The sequence below is a fragment of the Panulirus ornatus genome, chromosome 14 (genome assembly GCF_036320965.1).
Source record: "Panulirus ornatus isolate Po-2019 chromosome 14, ASM3632096v1, whole genome shotgun sequence".
Classification (NCBI taxonomy): Eukaryota; Metazoa; Arthropoda; class Malacostraca; order Decapoda; family Palinuridae; genus Panulirus; species Panulirus ornatus.
The window spans coordinates 8453988-8470505 of NC_092237.1; the positions used below are offsets into that span (position 1 = coordinate 8453988).

Below are 16518 nucleotides of genomic sequence, written 5' to 3' on the forward strand. Positions count from 1 at the left end.
ATATTCATGTTGTCTGGCAGACTGTGGGTGTATAAGTAGTGGTGTTTATTTAGTAAGCAAGTTATCTATGCCAAGTATTGACCATTGTGTATATCGATGGATCACTGGAGTCTCCTTTTGTGCTTCGAGCCGCCTTGGGAAGTAGAGTACATTTCACATTCATGATAGTGTTTGCGTCTTGGGTATGTCAACAGTTTGTGTCTCACTTGTTCTTCGTGTCCTTGCCTTGCCATACATTTTCCGTTGCTTCCTGTTCGCTGGTATGTCCTATGTAGGAATATATCTCATGTGTGACGAGTCAAAGAGCCTTATCTTGTACCTTAAGTAGCCTTAGCAGTCGTGTGTGGTTAGGAGGTGAGGTGTTTGGTCTCCAGGAATTACATAGTTGAAGATGCTCAGTTACCTGAAGATGGCTCGTGGTTTGTCCCAGTTTGAGGTGCCTTCAGGGCAGAGCTTTGAGATCGTTGTGATGCAAGCCAGTGTTGCTGCGCGCCACCTAGGTATCGTGACGTGAACTACAACTGTAAACCACTGCCCTGGTCGCACCTGTTGTGTACATCCTCTTCTACATCTGTGGAAGACCCAGCGCCAGTTATGTACACCAACTTCCTAGAGCTAAGTCGTCCTAGAGATCATAGTGACGATGTGGGTTTAAAGTATCCTCAGAATGTTTTAGTGAAGAGAATTCATCGGCCTTCATCACTGAAGGCTAATTTTTTTTTTCTTCCCATCTTTACTTTTCAGTAGACTTCATGGATTCCCTCCTGACGACGCAGAACAGTGTTTGCGCACTTCCTGGTGCGGGTATGTAAACACAGGCGTTTGCAGGTGGAGAAAGAGGAGCCACTTCACCGTCTCCGAAATGAGAAAATAAAATTTACATCTATTTATTTATTTACTGTATATATATATATATATATATATATATATATATATATATATATATATATATATATATATGTATATATAATGCCTCGCTTAAACCCGGAAAAAAAAAAAAAGATAAACCCATCAAATCCGACTAAGGTGAGAGCTTCCCACATCCCCATATATATATATTTTTCCACACCCTGGCTAGTCTAGCGGCATCACTTTGAAGACTTCAAGCCACTGGATTTTCTTATTTTCCCCCTGCGCCTTCATCCACTCCGCCATCCACCACCACCCGTTGCAATAGCTTTCCCTGCGCCTCCGTGCGCAGGCGCGAGCCATACGTGTGCTTGTTGATTGTCCTCAGCCACAACGATTTCACCCAGTTCATTCATTTCCCTCAGTGCGTACGGACGTACTCGTGAGAGATATACCAGTCTGGTTAACGCAAGACTTCGTTATGTTATACTGATATTTTGATGTTATTTATAGTTGATTATATTGATAGTGTTTTTCACCCCCCCTCTTATTTGTTGAATAATTGCATGGACGAGGTTTTGTTACCTGATACGTTGAATGGAACTGACGCCGCTGTTCTAACATAGCCTTTGTGGGGGTGTGTGTGGGTCTGTTTGTGTGTGTGTGTGTGTGTGTTGGTGGGTGAAGTGACCATGAAATTATTTCAGTGTGTGTGTGTGTGTGTGTGTGTGTCGTACCCTTGTACGCATGTTTTTCTTGTATTCGTTAAAAGTATGTACCAATATGAGATAGTTTAAGAGAGAGACGGGGGGGGGGGGTTACGAATTTAGAACTCCCTCCCCATTCAGTATTTACAGTATCAAGGAAATCTGTTACCCTGAGAAAATTGCCAAAAATTACAGGGCATTTTTCAGCCTCAAAAAAACAAAAGACTTTGAAATGTAATAAAACGCTTCAGTACTTGAAATAACCATAGAAGATACCAGTACAGATACATAATTTTACACTTACACACACAAACACACACACACACACGCTTGGACCAGACTCAGGAACATACATTTCTCATACATGACAACCACTGTAGTTAATTCGAAACTCACCCATAGCCATCTACTACAGCATGTCTGCCATTAGTCGATTCATGGAGTGGGTCCAGCACATCTCGGATTGAAATGTTCACCTGAGATGTGCATGGCTGCTGCGCCCTGGTATATACATGGTTATGGATGTGTTCGTCTGACGTCTATCTATGACAAGTGACTGGAGTCTGGTGGTGGCCAGTTACGACCGGACCGATCGAGGTTACACCACCAGTGAAAAGTCCCCTTCGGCGAGGCTGCGTCATCGTCTTCGGACGAATTGTTGTCGTTTATGTCCGCGTCCGAGAGAACTACTTACATCAGAGGAATCCATCTTCTTTTTACCTCCTGTAGCTGGTAGTAGCGATCACCGTGAAGCTGAAGGAACCCCCCTTTTAGAGAAAGACGTGATGAGGTAAAATGATGATAACAATAGCAATGTATTACCTTAGATCGTTTAACACCTTAATGATACTTTATCAATAACATCGTAATCCAGTACTGTCCACTTGATTGTACGTAGATTTATACCCTCAACGCAGCGTAGGAGGTGAGAGTGTGTGTGTGTGTGTGCTGGTCTACGGCCTCTCCCTCATCTTGCGTTGTGTAGTAGCTGCTGTCTTTTACTATGCCTTGCTGCACCCAAGGTAGGAGATGGAGCGTGGCTGGACTTCCCCGTTACTGGATAATCCAGTAGTGCTGGAACTTTAAGATTAGCCCTCGGGCCATTGACTATGATGGTTCGATCCTTGAGCATCGCTGTCTGACCTTTTTCACTTGACCTTTTAAAGCTCTGTGGTCAAAGGCCAGGGCCGCCATCATGAGCATCATTATTATACCCAAGAATAGTACCTTCGTGCTCGAGAAATTGAAATACCCTGGAATTGATCGAGGCTGTTGTACAGTGGTCAGGTACTCGTCCAAAAAAAAAAGTTAGAAACGTTCAGGTCATAATAGGTAATTACCTCAACATGGCCATGGTCTGAAGGGTTGGTCGCAGAGATATTGCTTAACATCTCATGTCAAATAGGCAGTCGTGAGGTGTACATTTTAAAAGTTTCTTGCGCGCCACAGCTCCGATGAATTGCGCGCAGTGTGTTGGAAAGTACATCTTTTATTTTTTTTTTACCGAATTTTAAGAAATGCCATCAATAACTTAGAAATTACACAATCTACGCAAGTTTAGTGTAATCACCCATCACCAGGTTCGTCCGCAGTCTTCGGTCGATGTGCTTGTGCAGTCTTGTGAAGATCTACTTTCTTGCGCGTCCGCATTGTTGCCCCGGGCGTTCTCTGGCGTTCCGCATTCCGAGAGGATCTTTTATAGATCGACCATCGGGAGAGGTGTGGACTTCTCCCAAGGTTGCAGTGACATCAGTATACACACACACACAAGTGTTTCCTGCTGCTGCTCCTACTGCGATATGGGTGTCCTAGACCTTACTTATGCCCTGGACACTTCCTTGTCGCGAGGGGCTTAACATTCCCTATCAAACGAGGCGCAGTGTAGGCGGAGCATCCTTGTATCCCCCGTTGTGAAAGTCTCGGTGGGTTTCCATCATGCCTCTTGCCAGCGTCGGGGAATCTCCCCACGCCGGCAGGTGTTGACTGACTGCTAACCACGTCTTGGATAGTGTGGTAACTTAATTGGTGTGTCATCTTCCGTTGCTAAGGTTCTTGACACCTGTTGAATCTGATGTAAGAACGAAGGGAATGATTGAGGAAAGGGAGCTGTTGACAGGAGTCATATATACATAGGTAAGTCTACTGAGTATTATTATTATCTGTGCCCACGGGTACTGAACACTGCATTATCGTCCCATCTCTCACACACTTAACGGTGATTGGCGCAGTCTTGTCTTTGAGATAATTTCTATTCCTTACGCGCTTTACATTATTACGTGGTAAATTCCTGCTGGTAAATACTTGTTCTGGTTCTTCAGTCCTTTCTCACTGCTTTTTAAAGTTTCCATTTATATCCCTTGACACATGTTCCGCTTCTGGGCTGGAAATCCCAATCATGTTTAAATCAGTCGATTTGTTGCCTACGGATCTTCTGATGCCATCTACATACACGTGTATTATTTGTTGCACTTCGTTTTTACGAATAGTAGTGGTTACCGTAAAGACACGATCATCAGAGATGAAGATTGTTGGCAAACTAATGACTTGCACAACATCATTCGTTGAATATCTTGGTTAACTCGGTCTCGTGCATTGTTGTAGCTAGCTGTACAGCAGCTAAAATTCCTAGTGTACAGATGGACTCCCAGTCCTTAAGAGCTGTTGCAGGGCACTGTCTTGGTCACGGTACTGATGTTAGAATTGTTGTGATAATGCTATAACGCATCTGTTTCTGATACATTATGATTCTTGGCTATTATAAGAGCAGTGTTATTCAAACCTTGACTCCCGGAGGTAAAGCTCAGTGCCTTCACTCCACGAATTGTGATTTACAGTTGGACACGAGTGTGTGTGTGTGTGTGTGTGTGTGTGTGTGTGTGTTTGTGTGTGTGTGTTTTCGTATGTTGTGTATATATGCAAAGGTAGGGTGGTTGCAGAGGTGGCCGTCTTTTATAACAGATTGGGTAACATTAGCTTTCTTGGAGGTACACTGACACGGCGGTATGAGTGGACCAGGGGGAGGAGTAGAGAGAGAGAGAGAGTGGGGAGAAACTATGCAGGCCAAGAGTTATTTGGTCAGGTGTCCGGCTCGTTTAGCGCATGTGGTGGCCACAGATTAGCCGATGTCTTCCTTACCCAGGATATAAACACGGGACATCGCGCGTGCTCACCAACCAGGGGTAGCGTAGCGTCGGTGTCAGACTGTGCGTCTTGCTTAACCTTAATGTGTATTCGATTCTGGTTGGCTGCAACTTGGTCAGGTTGCATCATGAAGCTTAGTGTCTTTGAATCTTCAACCACTCTTGACTGGATCTCAAATAAACTTGGCTCACAATAGTGTATAGTAAATTAGAATTTTTATTCTTATTTTAGTTTCGAGTGTCTTGTCATCTTTATATTCCTGTTCATCCAAAGGGGAAAAACAAAATCGTATGTGATGCGTCTGTGCGTACGGATGCATGTGTGTGTGTGTGTCAACCGGCTCGAGGCGGCCAGATCCGATTATGTCGGTACATCGTAGCTTGGCTCTCTTCATGAGATTTGAATTCTCATTTGAAGTTCATCTACAGGTATACATAAGTAGGAACAACTGCATGACAATGAGACACCATAAACAGGCTTTGTGGCAGTTTATATTCAGGAGTGGTTGATGGTGGCGTCAGACAGGCAGAGGAACGTTGGGTAAATGGCCATGTAGCTGCCTGTGAGAGGTGCTCGCGTGTACACAAGTCTTCCATGATGGGACTGGAGGGGAAGGAACCTTCTGGTTGTGTAACCGTCACCACACCTTTGCCATTCCCCAGTAGCGTCTCCCTCCCCCACCGCTAACGGCAGAGTAGCCTAATGTAATTCACTGTATTACTCACCAACCCCACGTGCAATGGCTTGGGCGAGTTAATTATTATCTAAAAGTAAAATCGACCGCTGTGAAGTCCATTTAAAAGGAATTTGATACCAGTTATAATAAGGGTTCGTATTTAATATTCTTAGCCATATAAACTATACGCGCGGACGCCACATAAATCAAGAAGGTTGTGGTGGTTGTTATTCTGAAGTTGTGACCTCATCTCGGTGAAGAAATTTGAGGCTGACAACAGGCAATCATTAACCTTGCTCAATGACAAGTAAATAGGCAAATGAAGGTCGACCAACCATGGAGGCTGACCAGCAAGAATGTTTGCTTACCCGTCGACTTCAGTGTGTGGTGGCATCATAATCATGCCTTCGTGGGGGATTTGTGGTCGTGAGAAGTTAACTAGCCGGCTGGCAGGAGTGGGCTAAGGGATAGAAGCTTGCTAGAGCGAGTATCACTCTGCAAGTACCCGTGGGAGAGAGCGAGCCAGCAAATTTATCACCATAAGACAAGAGATGTAAACAACCCCGTGAGCACAACGCGACGGTACGACGCTTCGTTTAAATGGCCAGACCCCCGACTGAGTCAGGTCAAAGGTCACTTCATCATGCTCTGGGGTCGTCCCGTCGTGATTCAGGGGTTAAGAGAAAGACACGTTGAAGGGCCGCGAGGTTTTATGTTTACACACGTGTTAGGGTGAAGACGAACTCCTACGCCAGTAGTCAAGGGAGGAACCTCATAAAGAGTGAAAACAAATTTTATAAAAGCCCAAAATGTCCGTTTTGGCCATGTTATCATTTCCGTGTTGACTTGTGAATGAACTCAGGATCGGAGAACTATGACAAGGCAACAGGAATTTTAAGTTATAAAGCTTAACGTCATCATATTGTATCAGTTCTTTAGCTAACATTGTAAATTTGGCATCACTGCTCAGACGGCAGGAAGATGACCAATAGTTTCATCCCTCGAGACAAAAGATAAATCAGTCAGTGAATAAACAAATGTTAAGAGTATAATACATTTTCCTTATAGAACGTTTTCGTTACACTAGTTAGTTTGGCAGTGGCGTGCTCGGAGTTCCCCAGAGCCCCATGCTTGTCCCTTACCCATTTGATAAGATCCTTCCTATGCTTTTACAGTTTGCCTTTCCGTTCCTTTAGTATTTTCCTTTAAAGTATTTCACACACTATTGTATTCTTATCGAGCAAACTTGGAATATTTCTAGCAATGAGGTAATCGAAGCATTTATGCTAAATATATATTTTTTTCTCCGCCCTGTATCACGGCATAAATATTGTGGATTTTTCCATTAGGCATGCAGGCTCATGGTTTATCGAACACACACAGACCATGACTTCCAAGTGAGCTGTGCTCAGTAATTGCAAGACACTACCAACCGGTCAACACTGGCTGCCTGCTGTAATTAATCTTGAAATAGATTTAGACACCGGTAGCAACCCAGTGCCCACGAATGCTGTAAGAGCTGTGTGGTCGACCACTTGCGGATATTGGTACTGCTTAGGTGGAATAAACCGACGAGCAACGTGGTGGCATCGGCTGGCTGGGCCGTCAGTGTGACCCTGGGAGCCGAGCCCGACTTCAGTGTGACTAGTGAACGGACGGACGATTCGTGGTTCAGTGTGTACAGAGCCTCGGTAGTGCGCAGGCGTGTTGGTGCGTGGCCGTTACAGCGGCTGGGTTTACCATCACGCGCCGGTGCTATTCTGTGATTTTGTTAGTTTATGAACAGAAAGATATACAGTGCACCGAACGTTGACATGAAGTTAAGAAAAACGACTGTTGTGTATAGTGAACTGTTTGTGTTGGTACTGAAACGCTAAAATTAATCATTAACGTTTGCTAGTTGTTGTTGTTGTTTTTTTAAGTGATAAGATATTACGAGCGATGTTAATTGTACCTCAATTGTTAAGTAACAGCAGAGGGAGGTTAATGGTAATCAAGAAATAATTGTATCCGTTTAGAGCAGTGTCCAGAAGGGGATGATAGCTGGTGCTTGGGTTTAGTGCGGGTTTAGTAGTTAGCTAGTGCGTCAACCTTCATGATAAATGTTAATAGGTAGCTTATCTTATCTTATATTTACGGTGTTGCCAGTGCACATGAATTAAGGTATTGAATTCCATACTTTGTTTCCGGACTGTGTAAATTAGTTAATTAACAATTGTTAGAAAGGATTGTGTGGAGTATTGGCTTATCATTGTGTCGTTTATATTCATATTTTGTCATAAATTTTTGTCGTTATTTGCAATTTATGCAGCTGCAGGGTACGCAACTTCATGAATGTATTGGGCCAAACGCTTTCTTCCACTCTTCTGGGAAACTCCACATATTGAACAGTGCAAAGTTTGCTTTACGAAAGCTGTGGAGGATTGTATAGTATAGGTGCGTGCAGTTAGTTTTTCTTGAGAGCAGCGATTGCGTGAGCGAACACACAATCATCGTTCTGCCTCTTCTTCCGTCTCTCTCTTTTAGCCAAAATGGAACCAAAAGCTTTTTGTATTGTTGACTCGCGTTTTATGTGTGTTATACCGGCCTCCGCTCCCGTTATTGTTTACTGTATGTTTTCTTGCTAGTCTCCTTTCCATGGTTTGCTAAGCTTTGGAGTCATTTCCTCCTCCTACAACAGTTTTACTCTGTAGACTGGTCTGCACACATTTGAGGAGCTCACTTTTCTCATCTATTCCTATTAGCATTGTCATTTTTCCTGTCATTGGAAATGGCCTCGATCGTGTCATAGTGCTCGCCCGTGCCATGTGTGCTGTTAAGCAAACAAACATAGCGTAGCTAATCCAACCCCTTGGAGGAAGTGCCATATCATTTAACCATGATGTAAGAGCCCTGATGTGCTATATTAACTTGTGCATTTCATTATTATTCACATACCGATATATATATATATATATATATATATATATATATATATATATATATATATATATATGTTTTTTTTTTTTTTTTTTTTTTTTTTTTTTTTTATACTTTGTCGCTGTCTCCCGCGTTTGCGAGGTAGCGCGAGGAAACAGACGAAAGAAATGGCCCAACCCCCATACACACGTACATACACACGTCCACACACGCAAATATACATACCTACACAGCTTTCCATGGTTTACCCCAGACGCTTCACATGCCTTGATTCAATCCACTGACAGCACGTCAACCCCTGTATACCACATCGCTCCAATTCACTCTATTCCTTGCCCTCCTTTCACCCTCCTGCATGTTCAGGCCCCGATCACACAAAATCTTTTTCACTCCATCTTTCCACCTCCAATTTGGTCTCCCTCTTCTCCTCGTTCCCTCCACCTCCGACACATATATCCTCTTGGTCAATCTTTCCTCACTCATTCTCTCCATGTGCCCAAACCATTTCAAAACACCCTCTTCTGCTCTCTCAACCACGCTCTTTTTATTTCCACACATCTCTCTTACCCTTACGTTACTTACTCGATCAAACCACCTCACACCACACATTGTCCTCAAACATCTCATTTCCAGCACATCCATCCTCCTACGCACAACTCTATCCATAGCCCACGCCTCGCAACCATACAACATTGTTGGAACCACTATTCCTTCAAACATACCCATTTTTGCTTTCCGAGATAATGTTCTCGACTTCCACACATTTTTCAAGGCTCCCAAAATTTTCGCCCCCTCCCCCACCCTATGATCCACTTCCGCTTCCATGGTTCCATCCGCTGACAGATCCACTCCCAGATATCTAAAACACTTCACTTCCTCCAGTTTTTCTCCATTCAAACTCACCTCCCAATTGACTTGACCCTCAACCCTACTGTACCTAATAACCTTGCTCTTATTCACATTTACTCTTAACTTTCTTCTTCCACACACTTTACCAAACTCAGTCACCAGCTTCTGCAGTTTCTCACATGAATCAGCCACCAGCGCTGTATCATCAGCGAACAACAACTGACTCACTTCCCAAGCTCTCTCAACCCCAACAGACTTCATACTTGCCCCTCTTTCCAGGACTCTTGCATTTACCTCCCTAACAACCCCATCCATAAACAAATTAAACAACCATGGAGACATCACACACCCCTGCCGCAAACCTACATTCACAATATATATGTATATACACCAATTAATGATACATTTTCATAGAGAGGAATTGTGTCGGTAAAACAAGCTATTCCGATTGCGTAGCATAGTAGACATTAGGCTTATCTCTTCCTGTACGATAAGTGAGAATCGTTTCGTCCATTCTTCGTTTGCTGGAGGCTCATACGAACCTTCAGTTTAACCTTTGCCAAAGCTTTGAAAATTTTTGCTTAAATCAGATACCTGTGAAATTATCCAGTTTCCCCAGCTTCTAAAAAAAAAAAAAATTATGGCATATATATCATGGCTGTAGTTTGGAGTTTGCGTCGAGCTTTTTTGGTCTCTTCAGAAGTGTTTAACGTGGGACCTAATGTGGTTCATATATGTATAGAAAATTCCACTCTACGCCTTGGAATTTACTACAGATGTTTTTCGTATTTTCCGAATGATATTTTCCATCCATTGTAATATCAGTCTCAGTCACTAGACTTTAATGCAGGCGACACAAGTGTTCCACCAAACACCCTTCTACTCTCCTAACGTAACCACGAACAGAAGCCAGTTCAGACACGGCAGGACCTGGTGATGAATTTTGATGACACGTATAAGTACGGTGGACTTATAAGTCATAATTAAGCTTTATCATGATTTAGATCAGACGGAGAGGAAAAAAATGATTGTTGGCGTAACCATGATACGAGTTTAGAAGCATGGAAAACACACATAAACAAGGCTTGTGAAAACCGAATTTCACGTAGTATTTAAATCAATCGTATTTGAATTTCCATTTAGATAATTAGCCGCTTGTAATCGCTACAAGTTTGATTTTTTTTTTTTCGTAAATGTCTGTTCAGTGCCATCAAGTTTTAGGAATATTCGGAATGTGCTAAGCCCACTGCTTCCTAGTGTTAAGTCATAATATGGACTGCCTTAGATCTAGCACACTTCCTATAATAGCTAGTATTATAGGCTTTAGAAATTATTTAGTGTGTCGAGCCCACTGCTATTTGAACTATAGACTCATGGGCTATAACAACCACCCGTTCATATTAAGCGTAAGTGATATGAACTGTGGTAGAGGCCACAGCCATCTAATGTCGGAATAATATGGGCTCTGCTAGAGCCCACTGGCGTTCATGATATGGATTCTGCTAGTCACTCACCGTTATCCAAGGCATCATCATAAGCACACATACCGACTAGGTTGGAACTTATCTCATAATGAGGGCAGGATCTCGCATGACTACTTTTAAACAGCCGAACCGTGTCATTCACATCGTGTCCCACAACTTGCGTTGAACTTAAGCATCAAAATAATAATATTTAGACTTGCTGGGCAAGTTCTAACCTGAACAACTTTTTTTTTTTCTCCACTTATGTATATTATTGATAAGCAGTGAGTTTATATTTTCATGTTGGATTTTTCTATGATTATCTATTATCATCATTATTATTATTATTATTATTATTATTATTATTATTATTATTATTAAACAGACTGACTAAACAACCACCATTGATGTAGTAATTGGATCCTTGATCGTCACCTTGGATTAATAATGGTTTTCTTCGAGTTGTCCGTTCGAAATGTGAAATAACTGCACCTCGTTAGCACCGGGGTATAGCACTGTGTGTCCTTTATCACTTACCTGTGAGCTTCAGTTGCATTGTTGAAGATAATTCTACAATAGATACTGAACGTCTGAATTAGGACAAACTTGGAATGGTCTAAACGTACTTTAGTCAGGATTAGCAACTTATAATTTCATCATATAGGCTGTTATTGTTAGTTTGTGTTACAGGGCAGTGTTTTAAAGTAGCTTGTGCCTATTCATTATCCAGACATTTGTTAACAAAACCGACCACCAAACAGTTCTGTAAGGCAACGACAATTTGCCACGCGTTTAGTTGGTCGTTTATACATTGCCTTTTTGATGCATCGTCTGAGAAATGTACATATAACAGATACAAACTTGATTTTATGATACCACGAAAGTGTAGAATCTCTTCCGTATAGTTCATGTTCTTCTTCCAGTAAAGATAAGGTCATACGAAATGATTATGTCGTTCTTTCTCTTGTAGGTGAAGTGTATGATACTTTTGACCTTCACATCTCCAAGGTTCTGTCTGCTTCATCGGGGTTAATCAGTCTAGGCCTATTCTTATGCTTTCACGGTCACCCGCGTGATAAACGACCGATAAATGTCTGATAGGCTCTCGACATTCCTTCCGTTTCCGAATTACTTTAATCTTGGATTTCCCCCCACCATTGGTTTGGTTCGCAGGTCCTGCATTGATAATGCGTGTATGCGCTACGCCTTTCTGGGCGTCCGGTCTTCCAAGGTAGGGCGGGTAACAGCGGACGGGTGGAAAATTCCAAGCGTCGAGTCATGGCTTTCCCAAGAGATACAGGGCGAGGAGGAGCAGGTCGCGCGGCGCGATGAAGTACATAATTCGTACTGGCTTATCTTTGTTGTTTCCTTTGTTTGATCCGGTCAACTTTGCTGTTGTTCTGTATCTTGTTTCATAAGTTCTTTTTCTAAGTATCATAGCTTGATTTTGCTTTTGTTTTATCTCGTGTTTCTTAAAAGTATTATATGAATTATCACAGCGTGATTTTTCTTTTGTTTCTTCTAGTTCTTGAATTTTCCTCGTAGATCATCTCCTTCCTGGTGGCGAGTCAGACTTGCTAGCTGGGCGCCAGAGCTGAGCTTTGAGAGATTGTCAGTAAAATTCACCAACTTGCTTCCGTTTTGTCGGAAGAAGATACTTCGAGATATTTTCGATTAAATATCCTCCTGTCCCTCCTCAGTTTTTATGGGTGGCCATTTGTGTTGTATATATATATATATATATATATATATATATATATATATATATATATATATATATATATATATGGTATTGCACAGATATCTTTCTAGAGAATTCTGCATCTCGAAGCTGCGCTACTTGCAGTAGGAGGGAAATATGGACTCCTTTGGAGTGAGGAGTTCCTTGACAAGACTGTACTCCCGGTGATGCAACCTTGCCAAAGCCAAACAAGCAGCGTCCAGCAACACACCCACACACACACACACACACACACTATATATATATATATATATATATATATATATATATATATATATATATATATATATATTCATAGTATTCGCCGTTTCCTGCGATAGCGAGGTAGCGTTAAGAACAGAGGACTGGGCCTTTGAGGGAATATCCTCATCTGGCCCCCTTCTCTGTTCTTTCTTTTGGAAAATTGAAAAAAAAAAAAAGAGAGAGAATTTCCAGCCCCCCGCTCCCTTCCCTTTTAGTCGCCTTCTACGACACGCAGGGAATACGTGGGAAGTATTCTTTCTCCCCTATCCCCAGGGATATATATATATATACATATATATATATATATATATATATATATATATATATATATATATATATATATATACCTACCGTACAGTCTTTTTTTACGGTTTCTCGCTTATTTTTAGCCCACATTGAGCAGTCTTATTTTCTCACTCTTTTGTCTGGCTCAGCTCGCTTTCACCCATTCTCATCCACTCTCCTATTGTAGTTTCATACGTTTCGCACTTCCTTTCATACGTGTTGTCTTTAGTTTTATTCGCTCTGCTTCGTTTCGGCAGTTTTTCTCAACTGCTTTCGCACGTAAGCTTTCATCCACTGTTTCTGTCGTTCTAGTTTATTGTGTATTTTGGTAGATGTATATACTGTGATTCTTGGCCTCGTTCGTACTGTCTTAAACCCTTTGTTCGCCCTAGCTTTATTCAGCTAACTTTCCAGTTTATCTGTTTCTCCTCGTATTCCACGTCCATCCGTCTGTCTGTGTAAAAGTTTCGCTTAAGATAATACCTTCTACAGAAGACCAGCGGAAGAAAGCTTAAATGCAGACGATATAGCAAACCACAGCTACTTTTTCTGGTGTTTAATGTATCACCTTACCAACCTGTGGAATACAAGAAATTAACAAGAAATAATGAGACAGTTTGAGTATAATGAGTACGTTGAATGCGTCAAGTGCGTGGATGTAAGATACTCTAAAGTTGTCGAAGTGGATTTCAAAAGTGCAAGGGAGGAAAGAAACACGGACGAATCCGATATAAAAACTCGGAAATCTATTTTTTTTTCATTGGTGGATTGTAGATGTTGTAGATAGACCTGCAGGTTAAAATGTTACGATCATATAGCTGTCTTTTTTTATGGAGATAAATATGAAAGTTCAAAGTGAAGCTTCAGGAACTAATGAAACGTTTCTTTTTCCGGGATTCAGTTTAGGCATGTATTTAAGATGTTACTGGTAGGAGGAGGCAAATTATGGAACTCCATTATAAAAACCTCAAAACAAGAATGGTATGTAATGCACGTTGTATCGGAGAAATTAGCGCGTTTTGATTTAGCAGAATGTTCTAAAAAAAAAATATGTCGCTAATTGCAGTCTACATTTATTGAAGGCAAATGTTCTAGAGTGAGTGTTATTATGAGATCAGTGAACAAATTTTATAATAAGGATAATGATTTTTAATAACATGAAACAGCTGATAACAATAATCCAGAGTTGTGTTTGATGAAACGGATTTGTATGACTTAGATGATTTTTTTTTTTATAATAAATTCGTCATTGTTTTTGGGAAGGTGAAAATAACAAACTTGTTTCACTGGCCATGTGTTGATCACTGAAGCTGTTAAGTATACACGCACATATTTACACTTTTTGGGGTGACGAAAAAAGGTGAAAATTCTTGTAAATATATACATATATGTATATGAATATCATTAGATTTATAGCACGCGGAGGAAAGGGCTATGGCCCCAGCTACCCCGCCCACATACACCCACTGCATCCAGTCATAACGTTTCAAATTTTTCGAACTTCGCCATAATGACCAAACAAATATCACGCATTTTACAAACATTGGTAGTCAGACATGACACTTAGGTGAAATTTGGATTACTATATAATTGATGATTTCTGCGAATTTTTTTTTCTTTTTTTGTCCAAACTTGTTTTCAACTGGTCAAATTGCTGATAAATATTGCTCTTAGCATCAAAACGTACAAGGTTAAGGAAAGTGTGTGGTCTAATAGACACCGTTCTCATTTACGCGACATGATTTAGGTGTGGGCAGATGTGCTTTGATGTTTCTTATGTCAGATATGTCGTGTATCTCTGATGATACAGTGTCGTTGGTCTTGGGATTTAGAGCGACTTTATCTTTTTTTTTTCTTTTTTGGTTTTTTTGTCTTGCGTGATAAACGTATCGTTTGGGTTAGATATATAGACATTGTTAGTGTTCTTTCACTGCTGGTTCGTATCAGTCGTGTTCTTTCACTGCTGGTTCGTGTCAGCAGTGTTCTTTCACTGCTAGTTCGTGTCAGCAGTGTTCTTTCACTGCTGGTTCGTGTCAGTAGTGTTCTTTCACCGCTGGTTCGTGTCAGCAGTGTTCTTTCACTGCTAGTTCGTGTCAGCAGTGTTCTTTCACTGCTGGTTCGTGTCAGCAGTGTTCTTTCACTGCTGGTTCGTGTCCGCAGTGTTCTTTCACTGCTGGTTCGTGTCAGCAGTGTTCTTTCACTGCTGGTTCGTGTCAGCAGTGTTCTTTCACTGCTGGTTCGTGTCAGCAGTGTTCTTTCACTGCTGGTTCGTGTCAGCAGTGTTCTTTCACTGCTAGTTCGTGTCAGCAGTGTTCTTTCACTGCTGGTTCGTGTCAGCAGTGTTCTTTCACTGCTGGTTCGTGTCAGTAGTGTTCTTTCACCGCTGGTTCGTGTCAGCAGTGTTCTTTCACCGCTGGTTCGTGTCAGCAGTGTTCTTTCACTGTTGGTTCGTGTCAGCAGTGTTCTTTCACTGCTAGTTCGTGTCAGCAGTGTTCTTTCACTGCTGGTTCCTGTCAGCAGTGTTCTTTCACTGCTAGTTCGTGTCAGCACCGTAAGTCGCGTGAACTTTCCTCCCATCTGACTGTTTTTTCTCATCGTTGGATTTAGTCCTGTAGTAAAGAGGAAAGTAACTTATAGGAATAACTTGGCTTAAAAAAAAGAAAATGAACTTCATCGTAACTTACCGTACGTGTTTCAGATCTTTGATAGCTTGCTTCCTTTTTGTGTGATAATTATTCCAATCTTTCGTTTCTAGTTATACAGTATTGCCCGACATTTAGTACCGGTAGACAAGTGATGTTAGCAGGAGCTTCATCACCGCAAAGTCTTCGTTGTGGTTCCTACGGTGGAGAGCAATTTGCGAAATTGGTAGTTGAGAAAGAGACACGATCATTCATGCACGGCAGCAAATTGAAGAGTTCAGTAAGATAAAGAAAAAAAAAAAGTATTTGATTTAAAAGTCAAAATAGATATTAATAATTACCGTAACTGATCTTCTCGAAACCATTGCAGACCTTTTTATTAACTTATTTAAGACGTGAGGTGAGACGTGTGTCTGTTATTGACCCGGATCGCGTTCTCAGATCTGGCTTCTGCCGACCACAGACGGTGAATAAGAAAAACTAGCAGATTGGAGCTAAAACAAGAATTGAAAGTGTAAGCTACGAAACTGCCGAGCCGGAGCCTACAGATGCTGTAGCGGCAGTGAGATCAGTGTGTTTGTGAGCGCCTGGTGTCGTCTTAGACTGAGAGACAGACAAACAAACACACACACCTCGTGAAGACCAGAGAGTGTGGTGGTCAGTGGTCACTGTGTGAGCACCCACGTGTCGTCCAGGACTGACACACGCGCGCACACATACCACGTTAGGGGGTTAGAGGGCCGTGTGGCAGGCATGGGGGAGAGTGAAGCTGGCCCTCGCCTGCAGAAACTAATGAACGGTGAGCTACCCCTGATGGAGGCTACGCCGTCCGGGCCAATGGAACCGAGAATTACCATCAACGAGGCCACCACCGTCAGGTCTAGTAAGTCATGTGTATATACATTGCTTGATGTGTTCCTCTCTCTCTCTCTCTCTCTCTCTCTCTCTCTCTCTCTCTCTCTCTCTCTCTCTCTCAACAGGTGACCCACTGCCATGGATCTTG

General features: G+C 41.9%; 1 protein-coding gene across 14 annotated transcripts in view; it reads left to right on the forward strand.

The window, feature by feature from the left end:
* Positions 1-16518, forward strand: part of LOC139753279 (ATP-sensitive inward rectifier potassium channel 12-like) — a 66500-nt gene that overhangs the window by 21271 nt on the left and 28711 nt on the right. Inside the window, exons 1-2 of one of the 14 annotated variants that reach the window (XM_071669549.1) lie at positions 6956-7047; positions 15886-16398. The exons of 2 other annotated variants lie outside the window; for them this stretch is intronic. In XM_071669549.1, the coding sequence (XP_071525650.1) occupies positions 16269-16398 (130 nt within the window). In that variant the 5' untranslated portion in view covers positions 6956-7047; positions 15886-16268. 11 more of the 14 variants (XM_071669547.1, XM_071669554.1, XM_071669546.1 and 8 more) reach the window with 11 other exon arrangements.